This window comes from Macaca nemestrina, chromosome 3 (assembly GCF_043159975.1).
Source record: "Macaca nemestrina isolate mMacNem1 chromosome 3, mMacNem.hap1, whole genome shotgun sequence".
In the NCBI taxonomy this organism is placed as follows: Eukaryota; Metazoa; Chordata; class Mammalia; order Primates; family Cercopithecidae; genus Macaca; species Macaca nemestrina.
In genome coordinates, this window is record NC_092127.1 from 83137560 (window position 1) to 83158770 (window position 21211).

Genomic DNA, 21211 nt, shown 5'->3' on the forward strand with positions numbered 1-21211 from the left:
AAATCCCAGCTGCTAGAATTACATGCTTTTTTACGTTGCCACCTCTCAGGTATCGTATTACTTGTAGTAAATTGCAAGCAAAAAGCCAAGTCTAATACAAAAAGATATTTTGGATTACCTATAAATTGCTCCCCTAATTTAGTATGGATAATTGAGAATTTGACTTTAATGATTAAAATAATAGAATTAATAAATTTTTCAATTTATGTGTACATTCCCTCTTATTATGGAGAGTTGGCTATATAGTTACAGCACCTCCATCATTAGCATGGATGTGAGCCTGAGTCAACATTCACCCAAAGCTTGTCTTTTTGAATACATGGCTAATTGAGAGTGCCAAAATACATTTTAGGAACTCAGCAAGAAAGAGAAGGAATCATTGCTAATGCTGCTGAAAACCTGGATGAATAATTGGCTTTGAGATGCTGCAAGATGAAGATCACAGCAGCTCAAATGTCATCGCCTAAAGGAGGACAACCAGTATTAGTCTAGCTGCCATTCAGTGATTTCATAAAAGGTTACCCAGAAGGATTGGTCCCCACTTCAAGCAGCACAAATGTCATTGAAAGGACCTTATGTTCTTCAAGAGCAGTGATATAAAAAGACCAAAGGCAATTTGATCCAGAATGATAGATTGAGCATCATATAAATGATTTGTACATTCAGAAAGCAGTATGCCTTTCCCAAGAAAACAGCTGAAAAAACACTTGTGCTGTGAACACTAGTACCACAAAGCAATATGCTAGTTACTAGTTATTAAAGAGTGAGGTAAAAAAATTAGTAATTTTATAGTAGGAAAGCTACATTTTTCTATTTTCATTTCTTTTTCTCATGTGGAAAAGACACCAAAGGTGTAAGGCATGAGGCAGAAAGTAAGAAAACCCATTCAATTGCATTTCATTTGCAAGTTACAATTTAAGGTAAATGTTGACCATTTGTGTCTTTGCAATTATTTTCAAGTAACCTAAGTAAACTTTATTTCTTAATAACTTCAGCTTTCACCATATGTGTAATGTTTAGGTAACCTGAAGATTAGGAAGAGATTGTTGATTAGAATTGAGTAGAAAATATGCCGTCTCCATTAGGTTACTCCTTTGCTTTTATAATCCCTGATGCCTAATAAAATCCCCAACAGGTTAAAGTTTTGCTACTCATTACTTAGATTTTTTTAACCTGCTTTAATTTGCATCAGCCCATTTATTTCAGCCACAGGTAGCAAGATATCCTGAAGCACTAGTTCCTGCCCCTCCTGAGATAGTCCACATCTATTTTGTTGTGAGATGATGGTCAAGTCTTTGAGTTTTCAAATACATTGGATTTTCCCATTTCTTAAAATAATCTGATCCATTACTTCCCTCCTCAAATAAATGAATGGCTTCTTATTGAAAATAAGACTGTCACAGGATAATGTATTTAGAAATTCAAATTTAGCAACTTAAAGATGACCTTTTCCTTTTTTTCTATCTTTTCCAAAAGTCTGAGCTTGGTGATAAGACAAAGCTATGTATAAAGGACAAGGAGAAGAGGTAAAAGGGTGACTTTGAGGAAAACACAGATGAGAGGAAGATTTTCTCTAGATTACAAAAATCAGTGAATTCATTGTGAAGGCCATACAAATACATTGTAAAAGAGCAGCTGCTGCTATATCTTCTTCATTCTGGAATCCTTAGGATGGGACAAAAAAAAAAAAAAAAAAAAAAAAGACACTGAAATGCTTCTCTTCTCCCATGACATTTGATAATAATCTTTTAATTTGCATCTGATGGCAACTGGCAATCTTTCAATTGCTTTGGCACATCATCAGAGACATCCATAAGTGCTTCTTACTAATGACATAAATTTATAGTACATTTTAATATATGACTGGGAGATAGGAAAACACACGATTGAGTATAAATTACTCTGGACTTGCATTCCAACATATCTTCTTAAGGACCATGTGCCTCTTCAAGAAAACTGTTCAAGGTTTCATTCTATTGTACATTTTCTATTACTGTTTCTAAAATTTGGTCTTGAAAAACACTTTTGATGATATTCATAGCAAAGGCCTCCAAGAACTATAGCAAGGTGAGTATAAATTCTATACAGTAAATGTCTGTACCTTTAAAAATCATTGAAGAAAAAACCTTGCAAGCACCTTGCTGATAGCTGCCAGCAACTCTTCATGAAGAATAAATACTGTCAGACTCACCTGATCTATTAGGATAAAAGTCCCAGGTAGATCAGAAAGAAGAGATAGTTCTAATTTATCTTGGCTCTAGGAAGGTTAGGTGATTCACTTGTACAAGGCAATAAATTAAGAAAATATGGTCTAGACAGTGTAACTATTAGGTGAGAACACAAATTGCTAGAGGGTCAAAAAATAATACAAGGTGTTTTTCAAAATTAGTTAGAAGCCTAGATTTTTTAAAAGTTTTCATCACCAGCCTAGATAAAGAAATAAAGTCATGTCTTAGAAAAATATACCTTAGAAAAGTGATTCAAGAAGAAATAGAAAATCTGAATATACCAATAATCATTAAAGAAATTTAATAAATAGCTTAAAATCTAACTCGTTTTCTCCCATCCCCAAATATGCTAGATGGTTTTATAGGCCAGTGAACCAAGCATTTGGGAAAAATTATCCCTGTTTTATAAAAACAGTTCCAGGGAATAGAAAAAATATCCTTCAGATCAGTTAATGGTGCTAGAATAATCTTGATCCAAAACAGATCAGGATAATATCAGAAAGTCCAGTCACACTTAAGAGCAAAGATAATAAAACTAAAAATAAAATGTTAGTAACTGGAGAAAATCTTTTCTTGAGCAAGTTAAGTTTTTCCCAGGAATATAAGAACAATTTAACATTATAAAATATATTAATGGAATTACCCTCACTAAGGTACCAAAAGGAGAAAACCTAGATGATCACCTCAGTAGATATATAAAAACACTTGCTAAAATTTGCAATCTGTTCATGATAAAGTAGGAATTGAAGGGAACTATCTTGTTCATATATACCATGTTCAGGAATAAGAAGACTTAACAAGATGTCAGTTCTTCCCTGTTAATCTCTAAATTGAGTGCAGCTCCAATAAAAATCCCTAAAGGATTTTTCATGGTACGTGGAGAGCAGATCTTAATTTCAGATCAAAAAGCAAAAGGACAAGAATAGCCAAGACTATTATAAGGAAGAACAAGGCAGGGCTTCTCTGTCAGACAACAAGAATTACAGAGCTTTAAGTAATTAAGAGAATGAATAATTGACCTTAATTATTCTGTTCAGATCACTTACTAGTTCTGTAGGATTTATAGCCAAGGAGAAATTGAAAATTGGGCTAGACTTGGTAGACAGCCTTAGAAATATTGAAAGACGTAGGAAATAAGACTCAAAAAGTAAAATTAGAACTGCTTAGTCTGATAATTCTAACGCTACTATATAAACAATAATAAAGAAAACACAGGTTAAAAATAGTACTTTTGAAGTACATTCTTATTTAAAGCAAGGGAAGTTAGTCGATAGTTGTTGTTCCTTTCTATTGACATAAGCACCTGAGAGATGCATTTTGTTTTTCCCAATATTTATCTATCATCTATCTATCTATCTATCTATCTATCTATCTATCTATCTATCTATCTATCTATCATCTATTTATGCAGGTTCTCGCTCTGTCACTCAGGCTGGAGTTCAATGGCATGATTATAGTACACTGTAGCCTCGAATTCCTGGGCTTAAGCAATCGTCTAACTTCACCTCCCAAGTACTTGACTCTACAGGTGTGTGCCACCATAACTGGCTAATTTATTTTTTGTAGAAATAAGGTCTTGCTATGTTGCCCAGGTTGGTCTTAAACTGCTGGGCTGAAGCGATCCTCCTGCCTTAGCCTCCCCAAATGTTGGGATTACAGGTGTGAGCCACTGCACCTAGTTTCTGAGATGTATTTTAAATGTATTAATAGCATGAAGAGTTTGTCTAAAATAGAATTTCCTTGAGGTGAGCTATGGAAAATACGCTAAAGATTTACTGAGAGAGAGGATAAAATTTTTTGCTCTGGATACCTTTAGAAATCAGATTGACTTTATTCTGTCAGGAAATTTGGATGTTTAATGAAGATGCTGAAATTCATTATTTGGTTACATGAACTATTTCCAGTTGTGCAGTTCTAGAAATAGTCCAAAGACTGGGGGAAAAAATCAAGCTTTAGTAATTCACGTGCATTATTTCCTCTCTCCCTTTCCTTTCCCAAAATATATACACACTTTCCGAAAGCAACTGGCTGCTCTTAATTCAGTAACAAACATCCCTCCACGTAGTCAGCTGAAAGCCGACTCAGAGTATCAGTGACATCACTCTGCATTGTGGCAGTACTAAACTCAAAATATAGTAAGAAAAGAGCGGTCACTCTATATTCAGGAATGTACTTATGTTTGTTTAGTCTCATTCAACTTTAAGTTGTGGGATGATTTGTGAGGGATCTAATATGAAAAATAGTTTTGAATCAAATAAATAACTGACAAGATCATTTATAAATTTGCAGTGACAAAATGTATGTATCAAATTCACTTATTATTATATATAGTTAACTCCAAGTTGCTTATATATATAAACCATGGTTTTAATTATCCATGGTAAATTTTAATCCTACACTGGGTGTCCTTGCCCACCCAAGAAGTTCTAGCTTACTTTTTCTAATTACCGAGAAGATTTTAAGGGATAAAGTTGTTGTTCTCAACAAAATATGTGCTACATTCCAAAACTGTACTGAGTTATCAATTATTCTCAGATAATTGAGCTAGCTGTTCTATGTAAAGTAGAAAACATCCAGCAGGAAAATTAGTCTGTAGGCTCCACATATGTTTTCCCTCTGACTGAAACACGAGCAGATGGTGAGAAATGATCTGTGACTGAACCTAGTTATCAGACATGTGGAAGAGCAAGCTCCCTTTTCTTATTAAAGACGTACTAGTGACAGAGAAGTGGCATGCCCTACAGATTGCACATTTCACTGTCTTATTCCCTTGATGGTCATTCAGTATCACTCATTCAACAGATATTTATTAAGCACCTAGTTTGAGCCATGCTCTATGCTGGGCCAGATTTATGGTGGTAAATATCAAACTAACATTTTTTGAGAAACTTCTCTCTTCACTTTGGCATAAGTTCACTCAAAAAAGCTCTTTTGCCTTTTCCTTCATGGACAGGGAATATAATTGACCAGCATCCTCTTTATAAAAACTATTTGGATGATATAACGCAGTAACTGTTACTCCTTTATGTTCTTTAGCATTTGATTTGATCAGTCTATTTTAAGGACATTAAACAAAATAAAACAATACAAACCAAAGCAACACAATTCCCCACATGAAAGAGATTAAAATATATTACTCATTCTATATTTATTGAATTCCTACTATGTACCTGACACCAAATTAAGTACTGAGAGTATAATGGTGGATAAAACGGACTGCTTGGAGCTTACATTCTAGTGAGGAAGACAAAATACACATATATACAAATGTATTGTGGGGAAAGAGAGAGTAACTGGGAGAGAACACTTTTGTTGGACAGAAAGGCATACAGAAAGTATGTGATAGCAACTAACACAATATCTGACTCACTGGAAATTTTCAAGACTTTTTAGATGAGTCATCCACTAAATATACTCTTCTGTTTGCTGCTGAATTTTGTTTTCTTGCTTGATTTTATATTGTTATTCAGATCAGATAAACCATGTCTAAAAGCAAGCAAACAAACAAAAAACCAAAAACAAATGAACAAAACCTGGCTTTCCTATATTGCTATGAAAAAGGAGTCTTACAAAAGCAAATAACCCTTTTTGTGTAAATATTGGAAGAAAAGATTTTAATATTCAGCTAATTTCTTAGTGCAGAACATTGGATTATTTTACAATGCTTTTGATTCCTTGAGGTTAGTGATATTTAATGTTTTGGGTCATGGATCCTTTTAAGAATCTAATTAAAATTTTGTCCATCTCTTAAGGAAAATCCATATACCTGTATTTTTGAAAAACTGGGTACAATTTCAGGAGAGCTCATACATTCTATGTATCTCAGGTAAAAAACCCTTAACATGATTACCAAACACAAAATAGCTTGTCGGATGTAAAAAATTAATAGATAGCTGCAATAATTGAGTGAGTGAGTTTCTGTTATAAGAACAGACTGTGGGAAACACCAGCAAGATGGCTGAATACAAACAGCTCCAGTCTGCAACTCCCAGTGAGATCAATGCAGAAGGCAGGTGATTTCTGCATTTCCAACTGAGGTGCCCAGTTCATCTCACTGGGACTGGTTAGACAGTGGGTTCAGCCCATGGAGGGTGAGCAAAAGCAGGGTGGGGTGTCGCCTCACCCAGGAAGTGCACAGGGTTGGGGAACTCCCCTTGCTAAGGGAAGCCCTGAGGGACTGTGCCATGAGGGATGGTGCATTCCAGCCCAGATACGATGCTTTTCCCACAGTTTTTGCAACCCACAGACAAGGCGATTCCCTTGGGTACCTACACCAACAATGCCCTGGGTTTCTTTTTTTTTTTTTTTTTTTTGAGACGGAGTCTTGCTCTGCCGCCCAGGCTGGGGTGCAGTGGCCGGATCTCAGCTCACTGCAAGCTCCGCCTCCCAGGTTTACGCCATTCTCCTGCCTCAGCCTCCCGAGTAGCTGGGACTACAGGCGCCCGCCACCTCACCCGGCTAGTTTTTTTGTATTTTTAAGTAGAGACGGGGTTTCACCATGTTAGCCAGGATGGTCTCGATCTCCTGACCTCGTGATCCACCCGTCTCGGCCTCCCAAAGTGCTGGGATTACAGGCTTGAGCCACCGCGCCCGGCCAATGCCCTGGGTTTCAAGCACAAATCTGGGCAGCCATTTGGGCAGACACCGAGCTAGCTGCAGGAGTATTTTTTTCATACCCCAGTGGCACCTAGAACCCCAGCAAGACAGAACCATTCACTCCCCTGGAAAGGGGACAGAAGCCAGGGAGCCAAGTGGTCTTGCTCAGTGGGTCCCACACCCATGGAGCCAAGCAAACTAAGATCCACTGGCTGGAAATTCTCACTGGCAGCACAGCAGTCTGAAGTCAACCTGGGATACTCAAGCTTGGATGGGGGAGGGGTGTCTGCCATTACTGAGGCCTGAGTATGTGGTTTTCCCCTCACAATGTAAACAAAGCTTCAGGGAAGGTTGGACTGAGCAGAGCACACCACAGTGCAGCAAAGCCACTGTAGCCAGACTGCTTTTCTAGATTCCTCCTCTCTGGGGAGGGCATCTCTGAAAGAAAGAAGCCCCAGTCAGGGGCTTATAGATAAAACTCCCATCTCCCTGGGACAGAGCACCTGGGGGAAGGGACAGCTGTGGGCATAACTTCATCAGACTTAAGTGTTCCTGCCTGCCGGCTCTGAAGAGAGAAGCAGATCTCCCAGCACAGTGCTCAAGCTCTGCTAAGGGACAGACTGACTCCTCAAGTGGGTCCCTGACCCTCATGCCCCCTCACTGGGAGACACCTCCCAGCAGGGGTCGACAGACACCTTATACAGGAGAGCTTCAGCTGGTATCTGGCAGGTGCCCCTCTGGGATGAAGCTTCCAGAGGAAGGAGCAGAGAGCAATCTTTGCTGTTCTGCAGCCTCTGCTGGTGATACCCAGGCAAATAGGGTCTGGAGAGGACCTCCAGCAAACTCCAGCAGACTGTTAGAAGGAAAACTAACAAACAGAAAGCAGTAAAATCAACATCAACAAAAAGGACACCCACGCAAAAACCCCATCCAAAGGTCCTCAGCGTCAAAGAACAAAGGTAGATAAATCCATGAAGATGAGGAAAAACCAGCATGCTGCCTCTTCTCCTCCAAAGGATCACAACTCCTTGCCAGCAAGGGAACAAAACTGGATAGAGGATGAGTTGGATGAATTAACAGAAGTAGGCTTCAGAAGGTGGGTAATAATGATCCCCTCTGAGCTAAAGAAGCATGTTCTAATCAGATGCAAGGAAGCTAAGAACCTTGAAAAAATGTTAGAGGAATTGCTAACTAGAATGAACAGTTTAGAGAAGAACATAAATGACCTGATGGAGCTGAAAAACACAGCACAAGAACTTCGTGAAGCATACACAAGTATCAATAGCTGAATCAATCAAGAAGAAGAAAGGATATCAGAGATTGAAGATCAACTTAATGAAATAAAATGTGAAGACAAGATTAGAGAAAAAAAGAATGAAAGGAATGAACAAATCCTCTAAGACACATGGGACTATGTGAAAAGACCAAACCTACAATTGATTGGTGTACCTGAAAGTAAGGGGGAGAATGGAACCAAGTTGGAAAACACAATTCAGGATATTATCCTGGAGAACTTCCCCAACTTAGCAAGACAGGCCAACATTCAAACTCAAGAAATACAGAGAACACCAGTAAGATACTCCTCGAGAAGAGCAATCCCAAGATACATAATCGTCAGATTCATGAAGGTTGAAACGAAGGGAAAAATGTTAAGGGCAGCCAGAGATAAAGGTTGGGTTACCCACAAAGGGAAGCTCATCAGACTAACAGCTGATCTCTCTGCAGAAACCCTACAAGCCAGAAGAGAGTGGAGGCCAACATTCAACATTCTTAAATAAAAGAATTTTCAGTCCAGAATTTCATATCCAGCCAAATGAAGCCAAGCTTCATAAGCGAAGGAGAAATAAAATCCTTTACAGACAAGCAAATGCTGAAGAATTTTATCATCACCAGGCCTACCTTACAAGAGTGCCTAAGGAAGCACTAAATATGGAAAGGAAAAACGGGTACTAGCAACTGCAAAAACATACCAAAATATAAAGACCAATGACAATGAAGAAACTGCACCAATTAACATGAAAAATAACCAGCTAATATCATGATGACAGGATTAAATTCACACATAACAATATTAACCTTTGGCCAGGAGCGGTGGCTCACGCCTGTAATCCCAGCAGTTTGGGAGGCTGAGGCAAGTGGATCATGAGGTCAAGAAACTGAGACCATCCTGGCCAAAGTGGTGAAACCCTATCTTTACTAAAAGTACAAAAAATTTAGCTGGGCATAGTGGCGCGTGCCTATAGTCCCAGTTACCCAGGATGCTGAGGCAGGAGAATTGCTTGAACCTGGAAGGCAGAGGGAGCTGAGATTGCACCACTGCACTCCAGCCTGATGACAGAGTGAGAATCTGTCCCAAAAAACAAAACAAAACAAACAGACAAAAAGACCAATATTAACCTTAAATATAAATGGGCTAAATGCCCCAATTAAAAGTCACAGACTGGCAAACTGGATAAAGAATCAAGATCCATTGGTGTGCTGTATTCAGGAGACCCATCTCATGTGCAAAGACACACATAGGCTCAAAATAAAGGGATGGAGGAATATTTACCAAGGAAATGAAAGAAAAAAAAAAAAAAAAAAAAAAAAAAGCCTGGGTTGCAATCCTTGTCTCTGATAAAACAGACTTTAAACCAATAAAAATTTAAAAAGACAAAGAAGGATATTACATAATGGTAAAGGAATCAATGCAACAAGAAGAGCTAACTATCCTAAACATATATGCACCCAATACAGGAGCATCCAGATTCATAAAGCAAATTCTTAGAGACCTACAAAGAGACTTAGACTCCCATAATAATAGTGGGAGACACACTATATTAGACTTCCACAATAGTAGTGGGAGACTTTAACACTCTACTATCAATATTAGCCAGATCAATGAGACAGAAAATTAACAAGGATATTCAGGATTTGAACTTAGCTCTGGACCAAGTGGACCTAATAGACATCTACAGAACTCTCCACCCCAAATCAACAGAATATACAATCTTCTCAATACCACATAGCACTTATTATAAAATCGACTATGTAGTTTAGAAGGAAAATGCTTCTCAGCAAATGTAAAGGAATGGAAATCATAATAGTCTCTCAGACCACAGTGCAATCAAATTAGAACTCAGAATTAAGAAACTCACTCAAAATTGCACAACTACATGGAAACTGAACAACTTGCTCCTGAATGACTACTGGGTAAATAACAAAATTAAGGCTGAAATAAATAAGTTCTTTGAAACCAGTGAGAACAAAGACACAGTGTACTAGAATCTCTGAGACACAGCTAAAGCAGTGTTTAGAGGAAAATTTATAGCACTAAATATCCACAGGAGAAAGTGGGAAAGATCTAAAATTGACACCCTAACATCACAATTAAAATAATCTAGAGATGCAAGAGCAAACAAATTCAAAAGCTAGCAGAAGACAAGAAATAACTAAGATCAGAGCAGAACTGAAGGAGACAGAGACACAAAAAACCCCTCAAAAAAAAAAAAAAATCAGTGAATCCAAGAGCTGGTTTTTTGAAAAGATTAACAAAATAGATAGACTGCTAGCCAGACTAATAAAGAATAAAAGAGAGAAGAATGAAATAGACACAATAAAAAATGATAAAGGGGATATCACCACTGATCCTACAGAAATATAAACTACCATGAGAGAATACTATAGACATCTCTATGCAAATATACTAGATAATCTAGAAGAAATAGATAAATTCCTGAACACATACACACTTCCCAGACTAAACCAGGAAGAAGATGAATCCTTGAATAGAACAGTAACAAGTTCTGAAATTGAGGCAGTAATTAATAACCTACCAACCAAAAAAAGCCCAGGTCCAGATGGATTCACAGCCGAATTCTACCAGAGGTACAAAGAAGAGCTGGTACCATTCCTTCTGAAACTATTCCAAACAATAGAAAAAGAGGGACTCCTCCCTAACTTATTTTATGAGGCCATCATCATCCTGATACCAAAACCTTGCAGAGACACAACAAAAAAAGAAAATTTCAGGCCAATATCCTCGATGAACATTGATGTGAAAATCCTCAATAAAATACTGGCACATCAAATCCAGCAGCACATTAAAAAGCTTATCTATCACGATTAAGTTGGCTTCATCCCTGGGATGCAAGGTTGGTTCAACATACACAAATCAATATATGTAATCTATCACATAAACAGAACCAATGACAAAAACCACATGATTATCTCAATAGATGCAGAAAAGGCCTTCAATAAAAAAAACACCCCTTCAGGCTAACGACACTCAATAAACTAGGTATTGATGGAACATATATCAAAACAGTAAGAGCTATTTATGACATACCCAAAACCAATATAATACTGAATAGACAAAAGCTGGAAGCATTCCCTTTGAAAACCGGAACAAGACAAGGATGTCCTCTCTCACCACTCCTATGCAACATATTGGAAGTTCTGGCCAGGGCAATCAGGCAGGAGAAAGAAATACAGATATTCAAATAGGAAGAGAGGAAGTCAAATTGTCTGTCTGCACTGACATGATTGTATATTTAGAAAACCCCATTGTCTCAGCCCCCAAACTCCGTAAGCGGATAAGCAACTTCATTAAAGTAGTAGGATACAAAATCAATGTTCAAAAATCACAAGCATTCCTATACACCAATAATGAACAGAGAGCCAAATCATGAGTGAACACCCATTCACAATTGCTACTAAGAGAATAAAATACCTAGGAATACAACTTACAAGGGATGTGAAGGACCTCTTCAAGGAGAACTACAAACCACTGCTCAAGGAAATAAGAGAAGACACAAACAAATGGAAAAACATTCCATGCTCATGGATAGGAATAATCAATATTGTGAAAATGGCCATACTGCCCTAAGTAATTTAGAGATTCAATGCTATCCTCATCAAACTACCATTGACTTTCTTCACAGAATTAGAAAAAAACACTTTAAATTTCATATGGAACCAAAAAAGAGCCTGTATAGCCAAGACAATCCTAAGCAAAAAGAACAAAGCTGGAGGCATTAGGCTACCTGACTTCAAAGTATACTACAAGGCTACAGTAGCCAAAATAGCATGGTACTGGTATCAGAACAGATGTATAGACCAATGGAACAGAACAGAGGCCTCAGAAATAACATCATACATCTACAACCATCTTTGTCAAACCTAACAAAAGCAAGCAATGGGAAAAGGATTCCCTATTTAATAAACGTTGGGAAAACTGGCTAGCCATATGCAGAAAACTGAAACTGGACCTCTTCCTTATACCTTATATAAAAATTATCTCAAGATGGATTAGAGACTTAAATGTAAGATGTAAAACCATAAAAACCCTAGAAGAAAACTTAGGCAATACCATTTATGACATAGGCATGGGCAAAGACTTCATGACTAAAACAACAAAACCAATGGCAACAAAAGCCAAAATTGACAAATGGGATCTAATTAAATTAAAGAGCTTCTGCACAGCAAAAGATACTATCATCAGAATGAACAGGCAACCTATAGAATGGGAGAAAATTTTTGCAATCTATCCATCTGACAAAGGGCTAATAGCCAGAATCTACAAGGAACTTAAACAAATTTACAAGAAAAAAATAAACAACCTCATCAAAAAGTGGGCAAACGATATGAACAGACACTTCTCAAAAGATATTTATGCGGCCAACACACATATGAAAAAAAAACCTCATCACTGGTCATTAGAGAAATGCAAATCAAAACCACAGCGAGATACCATCTCTTGCCAGTTAGAATGGTGATCATTAAAAAGTCAAGAAACAACAGAAGCTGGAGAGGATGTGGAGAAACAGGAAAGCTTTTACATTGTTGGTGGGATTGTAAATTAGTTCAACCATTGTGGAAGACCGTGTGGCAATTCCTCAAGGATCTAGAACCAGAAATACCATTTGACCCAGCAATCCCATTACTGGGTATATACCCAAAGGATTAGAAATCGTTCTGCTATAAAGACACATGCACATGTATGTTTACTGCAGCACTATTCACAATAGCAAAGACTTGAAACCAACCCAAAAGCTCACCAATGATAGACTGGATAAAAAAATTGGGACATATATACACCATGGAATACTATGCAGCCATAAAAAAGAGTGAGTTCATGTCCTTTGCAGGGACATGGATGAAGCTGGAGACCATCATTCTCAGCAAACTAACACAGCAACAGAAAACCAAACACTGCATGTTCTCACTCATAAGTAGGAGTTGAACAATGAGAACACATGGACATGGGAGGGGAATGTCACACACCAAGGCCTGTTAAGGGGTTGGGGGCAAGGGGAGGGATAGCATTAGGAAAAATACCTAATGTAGATGACAGGTTGATAGGTGCAGCAAACCATCACGGCACATATATATTTTTGTAACAAACCTGCACGTTCTGCACATGTATCCTAGAGCTTGAAGTATTAAAATAATAATAATAACAAAAGAACAGAATGCAAGTGAAGAAAGTCCCAGGTGTACTTAGTACATAATAAAGGCACTTCGAATCAATCGGATACAAATCTGGCTTTTTTACAATGGTATTTTGAAAAGTAACTAACATCAAAAAGAATATTACATTTCCACCTCAAACTACCAACCAGAAGAAATTATTGGTAGTTTAAAGATTTAAATGTAACAACTAAAACTATTAAAGAATTAGAATTTCAAAAATATAGATGAATTTTTTTAATTGGGGAATTTTTTCTGAGAAACCACAAGAAAGAGTGACATATACTTTATAATAGCAAACTAAAACAAAACAACACCTTCCCCCATAAAGGCCAACTCAAAAAAAGGTAGTGTAATAAAAAAGTCTTTAATCCACACATAAACTTTTACTAATTTATGTGAGAGATGAAAGTACCAGGTAAAAAATGAGTAAGAGACATAAATGCAATGCCTAGGCTCAAAGGTCAATAAATGTGTTGATTATATAAATAAATTGATAATTGCCTAGAAAACTCAAAGATTATAAATTGCCCAAAAACATATGAAAAAGTATGCAATCATACACTTTTATACAAGATAGCATTCTTTGCCCACTAAATTGGCCAATACTTAAAGAGATATCTGATAATGCCTGTATCGATGAAGGGTTTAGGGAAATACTCATATATTCCTCATAGGCATGTAAATTTGTACCTTCTTAATGGAATATTTGGTAGCATAGATCAAATACTTTAATTAATATATGAGTCAGAAATGGACTTGGCAAATTTGAAACTCCACTTAATGTTTCTCCAACCTTCTAAATTCCTTTTCAAAGGTAAGTGTGAATGTTCACAAAACAATATATTTAATTCCCTTTCAATCATGGTTTCACTTTCCACCATTTCAGTTACCTGTGGTCGGAAAATATTAATTGGAAAATTCCAGAAATAAGTAATTCATAGGTTTTAAATTTCATGCTTCTGAGTGATGAAATCTTGTGCTGTCCCATTCCATCCAGCCCAGGACCTGAATCATCCCTTTGTCCAGTGTATTCACACTATATAAGCTAAACATGCCACTTAGTAGCCATCTTGGTTATCAGACTGAAACACAGTATATATAGGGTTCAGTACCATTCAAGGATTCAGGCATCTATTAGAGGTCTTCGAACATATCTTCTGCTGATAAGGTGGGGACAACCATAGCTGGAAATGCCTGTAGCACATGCCTTCCTTCTCTTTGACGGATTAGAGAGAATGCCCTACACCAAGTCAATGGCATGTAAGAACTCTATTTCCAAACTGGAATATGTGATGGTCTTTTACTTTTATCTTTCCCCTCATCCTCTCCTTCCCTTTCTTCCTTCAACTACATTGTGGGTGGCATGTCATATTATTATATAAAGCTATATATTCCCACCCCATTAATATCAGGAGGCACTATATAACTCACTTTAGCCAACAAAATAAGGAAAGTAATGTGTATCACATCTGAGCTGAATCTCCAATAACTAGCTGGTAGTTTGCCATGCCAATTTTTCCCTTGCCAGGAGACCAGTTATGTTCCTAGCAGAGGCTAACTAGTCAGGCTAAGTCATGGTATGATGATAATGTAAAGTAGTCATAGCAATTTGGACAGATATGTGGTATGAGTGAAAAATACATCCTTCTTGGGTAAAGACATAGAGATTTTGTTATCATAGTTTATCCCAGCCAATACTGATCAGATGGCTAAATAGCCTGAATTTGAATATTATTTCTACCAATTACTGGCTGAGTTCAAATTCAGGTCTGCATTTATTGTGTAAACTTAGCCTCAGTTCCTGCAAAATAGGATTTTTAATGATGTCTAGCTCATAGGGTCATTACGGGGAAAAAGTGACTTAAAAGACTAAATGAGTTATTTGTAAAGGGTTTAGAATAGTGCCTAGCAAATATTAAGTACTGTGTGAATGTCGGTTAAATAAATCTGAATGGGCCAGGTGAGGTGGGTAATGCTTGTAATCCCAGCACTTTGGGAGGCCAAGGTGGGAGGATTGCCTGAGCCCAGGAGTTCAAGACCAGTGTGGGCAACATGGTGAGACTCCTATCTCTATAAAATGAAAAATGAATAAAAACAAATGTGTGTGTATATGTATGTGTGTTGTCTATTAAAAAAAGTCTAGGAGGCATACAACAAAGTATTAACATCGTGAATTTAAGAATTTTCTTCTTTTTGTTTAGCCACATCTTTTCTACAACAAATATGTATTTCTTTGTAATTAAAAAATGTGTATTTGGCCAGTTACAGTGGCTCACACCTGTAATCCCAGCACATTGAGAGGCTGAGGTGGGAGGATTGCTTGAGCCCAGGTGTTTGAAACCAGCCTGGGCAACATAATGAAACATCATCTCTATAAAAAAATACAAAAATTAGCTGGACATGGTGGCATGTGCCTGTAGTCCCTGCTGCTCTGGAGGCTGAGGTGGGAGGATTGCTTGAGCTCAGGGAGGTGGAGGCTGCAGTGAGCCATGTTCACCTGGGTGACAAGAGTGAGACCCTGTCTCAAAAAGAAAAAAAGTGTATTACAAAATTCCAAACTACTTTTGTATTCTTTAAAAAAATTGTAATTTAAAAATTATCACTTTATTATAATTTCGTTATATCACTTTACAGAAACATCTCTTTACAGAAACATTTTTTCATGATGAAAAAACATTTTCATCATGAAAGTCAGTAGAAAAACAGGTTTCAGTATGTGAAAGCTCTATTAATAGCAATTTTCTTGAAGCATGGAATGGGCAAATCCTGTAGCCAAAATCTGTAGAATGAAACTAAATGTTTAATTAGTGTTATTTACATATTTATCTTGCATATGTGCCCTGAAAATGTTTTGATATCTAATATGACTGAAATGTGTCTCCCAAGGTAAGATAAAGTAGTTTAGCCATTAATAATTATATCCCTGTTTCTGAGTCAGGCTCAAAAGTCAATGAAAGATGAGCCGTGGTTTCTAAATATTATTACAGCCTTGGGAGAGATAGATCAGTGAGCAGTAGCCTGACTTTTGATGGAAAAAGGCAAGGGTAAGATCAGGTCACTTGTTGGGCTTTTATCATTGCAACAATCATCCTGCTCCCTGCATCCAACTCTTTTAATTCTGGCTGGGAAGAAACATTGGCAAGGATTTACATAGAAAAACAATGCCTGAAGAGCAATCACAATATCCATATCTCTTACTAGCCACAGCCATCACAACAGGAGAATGCCACGCCAAGAACAAGGGTGGGAGAGCAATGGGGTCCCCTTTCAATTTTTCTGAGACAGGGTCTCACTCTGTCACCCAGACTGGAGTGCAGTGGCACGATCTCAGCTCACCACAACTTCTGCCTCCCAGGTTTAAGCGATTCTCCTGCCTTAGCCTCCCTAGTAGCTGGCATTACAGGCATATGCAACCACCACCAGGCTTATTTTTGTATTTTTAGTAGAGACAGGGTTTCACCATGTTGGTCAGGCTAGTCTCAAACTCCTGACCTCAAGTGATCCACCTGCCTCAGCATCCCAAATTGATGAGATTATAGGCACGAGCTACCACGCCCGACTCCCCTTTCATTTTTCTTCTCCATACTTATCAGATAGGCTTTCTGTTTTTGGTAGTGGGGGTGGGGTGTACCTTGAGTCACCTCGGGAGGACTGAGAAGACTAGTCTGGATGGTAGACATTTTATAACAGATACCTAATTCCAGGGAGGTCAAGTCTCAGAGCGGAAGGATGAATGACATTAAGCTAGTGGGAGGGGTAAAAGGAGGTTATTCTAAGTATGGGGAACACCATATAAAAAACTCAGGGTAATAACATCAAAAAAATAAAATCATAATAAATGAAATAAATCCTCTACACAGAAAATTACAAAATATTTCTGAGTAATTAAAGGAGAACTAAACACATGCAAAGATATCTTCATAGATTTTAAGATTCAGTCTTGTTAAGACATTAATTTTCCTCAAGTTAATCTGAAGAGAACAGGCAATACCAAAAATCCCAACAAGCTTTTTTGGTAAAATTTAAAAAAGAAATTGATAAGCCAATTCTATGATTTATCTGTGGATACAGTGGATCCAGAACAGCCAAAATAATCTAGAGAATGAAAAATAAAATTGGGAGACAAACTACCTGATTTCCAGATTTACTATAAAGCTATAGCAATCAAAACAAACAGATGAATGGAAGATTAGAGAATTCAGAAATATAACCATACATACAGATCAACTGAGTTTCAACTGAAGTGCCAAGGCGGTTCAATGAAGAGAGGAAGGGATTTTTATTTAATGATGTTGAAACAACTATATATTCCTCAAAACCTACCTACCTTTATATGTGAGTTTGATTTGAGATCGATCGTAGACCTAAATGTAATAAGCAAGGACCATAAAGTTTCTACAAAGAAAATCTTAGGAGAAATCTTTATAACGTCAGAGTTGGTAAAATTTATTAGAAAAGACACAGAAAATATTAATCATTAAAGTAAAAGGGTAAATTAAATCTTCATCACAATTAAAACATTCATTACGAAAATAAGTAGGTAAGCCACAGACTTGAAAAAATATTCTCAATGTGTTTACCTGACAATATTTAATGGGAATATTCTATATCTGATTTCAGTGATGGTTGCATGTGTATATACAGTTGTCAAAACATCTCAAATGAATACTTAAAAATCTGTTATTGTATTGTATATAAATTAAACCTCAATTAAAAGAAGAAAGTCCAGAATAAAAGAGCATGTTGTTATCTGTAGGCACAAATGACTAAAATACTCAGGGCTAATGGTTAATTCTTTTTAAAAATTTTATCCCAGAAAACACAATTCCAATATGTCTCCCACCCCAACCCATACTGCCCTGTAAAATATTCCTATATTTTAATCCATAGTGATGATCAATGAAAGTGCTTTCTCCTCATGATACATATTATACAGGGGTTGAAAACATTAAAATAAATCTCATATGGAATAAACTGAGACATGTAAAAGTTAAAGAATTAGCAGCATTGAGAGAGGATGCATCATTTGTCTTTTAAAATGTTGGCTGGCAGAAAAAGAATTTAAAGAGAACTATTCAAATAAGCTTCCATATTCTGCACTCCTCACACCACTAGTAAGTTTTACCCAGAAATATACCAATAAAAATGATTGATATCTGAGTAACAAATTCTGTGACAACACATTGTAGTATTACATAAAGAACTTGGCCAGCTGCGGGGGCTCACACCTGTAATCCCAGCACTTTGGGAGGTCGAGGCGGGTAGATCACGTGAGGTTGGGAGTTTGGGACCAGTCTGGCCAACATGGAGAAACCCGATCTCTACTGAAATTACAAAAAAATTTAGCCGGGCATGGTGGCGGGTGCCTATAATCTCAGCTACTGGGGAGGCTGAGGCAGGAGAATGCAGAGGTTGTAGTGAGCCAAGATCGTGCCATTGCACTCCAGCCTGCGCAACAAGAGTGAAACTTTGTCTCAAAAAAAAAAAAAAAAAAAAAGCTTAACTAATTCTTTAATCTTTTTCTTCTAGATGATTTACTTCCATAGGCAAAACATTATGTCTTTTGCAACTCATCTTTGAATTGAAAAGAATCTAGGCCAAGGTCCTGAAAATACTGGACCCTCAAATTCCACATTCCCATAATAGGAAATTTATTGCAATTATTAATAATTTGAACCAGTGATGGTCTCATTTGGTAATTTATGGGAAATTCATTCATTCATTCATTGGGAGTCTGGGTCTCGCTTTGTCACCCAGGCAGGAGTGCCATGGTGCTATCATGGCTCATTGCAGCCGTGACCTCCTGGGCTCAAGTGATCCTCCCACCTCATTTTTTTTGATTTTTTTATAGCACAGGCTGGTCTCGATATCCTGGGCTCAAATGATCCTCCTACCTTGGCCTCTCAAAGTGCTGGGATTATAGGCATGAGCCACCATGCCTGGCAGAAATATATTTAAAAGGAGTATATTAAATGCTATACAAGTTCAACTAACCCCAGCTTAAAAATAACTATAATTACCTGACTAGATTTTTTTAAAGTGATAGAAAAAGTACAATTGTTAAAAATATATTTAAAAAAACTCTACTGAGTCTACTTTCAGTCCCCATGTGAATATTTAAGTAAGTATAAAATAAAGGCTGTAAGTGCGCTGTTTTGAATTAAACATCACATTGGCAAGATCAGAAGAGCTTGTGAAGTGAGAAGGAAATTGTTATTCCTGTGATGGAGCCTCCACTGGTATTATTCTTTTGGCAGCCGAGACTTCAGGGGATTCTCACTATGAAAACCAGCAGTCCTTTAATCATACATTGTAAGAGCATTTGTGATGCTTTGCAGGGAGCCTTTCTTCCAAGATTTTCCTATTGCTTTCCTTCCTGAGCACAATAGGTTCAAGATGGCTCATGCTGTTTCCTGGTTATGCCAAGAACCTCCTGAATGCCACCGGGCATCCAACGTGAAGACGGATGGCAAAATATCAAATGTGAATGTCTCATTTTAAATGGGGACTCCCACAATCATGTTATTTTTGGGAGAGCAGCTCTCTGGCTCCATGGATATCACTTGAACGGAGTAGCCACATTCTTCTGCAGCTCTTGCTCGATCCAGATCCACCAAGCACATGCACTGTTTTCCTGAAATACAGTCAAATGGTATCATGAGACCCCCTTTCACTAGCAGGACAATTTCAGCTTGTTTAAGGGAATTTATATAGTGACAAAATCTGCAGGTACTATGGAGCATGCTTTGTACCCTTAAGTCTTGTTTAGTTTCTTTCAATTTAATTCTTGATCAGTGTGGAAAGATGATGGTGACAAAAACATGGCACTTCATATATTTGCCTCTGCTAATAATTTAAAGAATGTTAACCTTTTCAAATGTATTTATAAGCAAATCTCAAATTACAGCCTCAGACTGTATTTCCTACTTTGGTTAAAAATACAATTAAAGACCTTTTCTCTGCTTTCCCTGTAAAACTACATTATCTGTAAAGTTGTGGGAAAAAAATGTGCCTTTAAGAATATTTAAAATAACATGCTGATTAAGGGGTGTTAGCTTTTCCAGCTGAAGTGTTTTAGGGCTATAAAGAAGTGAGAAATGAAAAATATTTGAGAAAATTCTCAATTACATGCCTTTTATTTCAGGTGGAAATGTAATGTTGAGTGTAGTATACTCTTAATTTTCCGAGCTCCTGTACCTCTATAAAATAGTGGTATTGTATTTCCTTTACAATCTTTGGAAGACAAAAGAGGAAACCTGACTGGCAAGAAAAGCAGTTAATTTGTTTTCCTTTGGCAAACACAAACTTTAAAAGTAGCTTGGGAAAAATGATTTGGGGCTGAATATATTCAAAGCCATGATTTACTTTTATACTTTCAATTGCTCTAAATTCAATATATAAGCTTCTTCATCCTCCTGGAAAAAGATCACCGACTATGCAGAATTTCATTCGATTTTTCCTAAATAATTATAATAATGCGTCAACACTGAATGATAGTGGAAAGTGATAAATTAAACAACTTCAGAAATGAAGACAGATCACCAAAATAGGAAAGTTCTGTGAACAACAGAATCCTCACAGAAAAAAACAGTGGAAGGTGAAATCAGTAGGTAAGAATTAGCAATGAGAGACTCACATTTAAAATGTTTATTTTGTACATTTTCCTTAAAAGGGCCCATCCCACAAAGAATAAACTGTGTTAGAAATGATATAAAAAGGGATGTCTAGAATTCCATTTAGGCAAAATCATCGCTTCTTCATTAACAGCCTTATGGCTGACATTCCTTTTTTTCCCTTAAAATATTGTCTTTCCTTTAAGACATCTGTAAATGTTTCTCCCATCTACTTTTTAGTTTAAAATGAAACACTCTCTGTCAGAATGGGATGCTCTACATTCCTTAAGTACCCACCCGGGGTTTACATTGCAGCTCATT

General features: G+C 37.2%; 1 protein-coding gene across 6 annotated transcripts in view; it reads right to left on the minus strand.

The window, feature by feature from the left end:
* Positions 1-19559: 19559 nt before the first annotated feature.
* The window catches only part of LOC105486302 (glutathione S-transferase C-terminal domain containing), a 130570-nt gene continuing 128918 nt past the window's right edge, over positions 19560-21211 (minus strand). For all 6 annotated transcript variants that reach the window (XM_011749128.2, XM_011749129.2, XM_011749133.3 and 3 more), the window contains exon 12: positions 19560-19911. In XM_011749128.2, the coding sequence (XP_011747430.2) occupies positions 19775-19911 (137 nt within the window). In that variant the 3' untranslated portion in view covers positions 19560-19774. The remainder of the gene's footprint in view (positions 19912-21211) is intronic.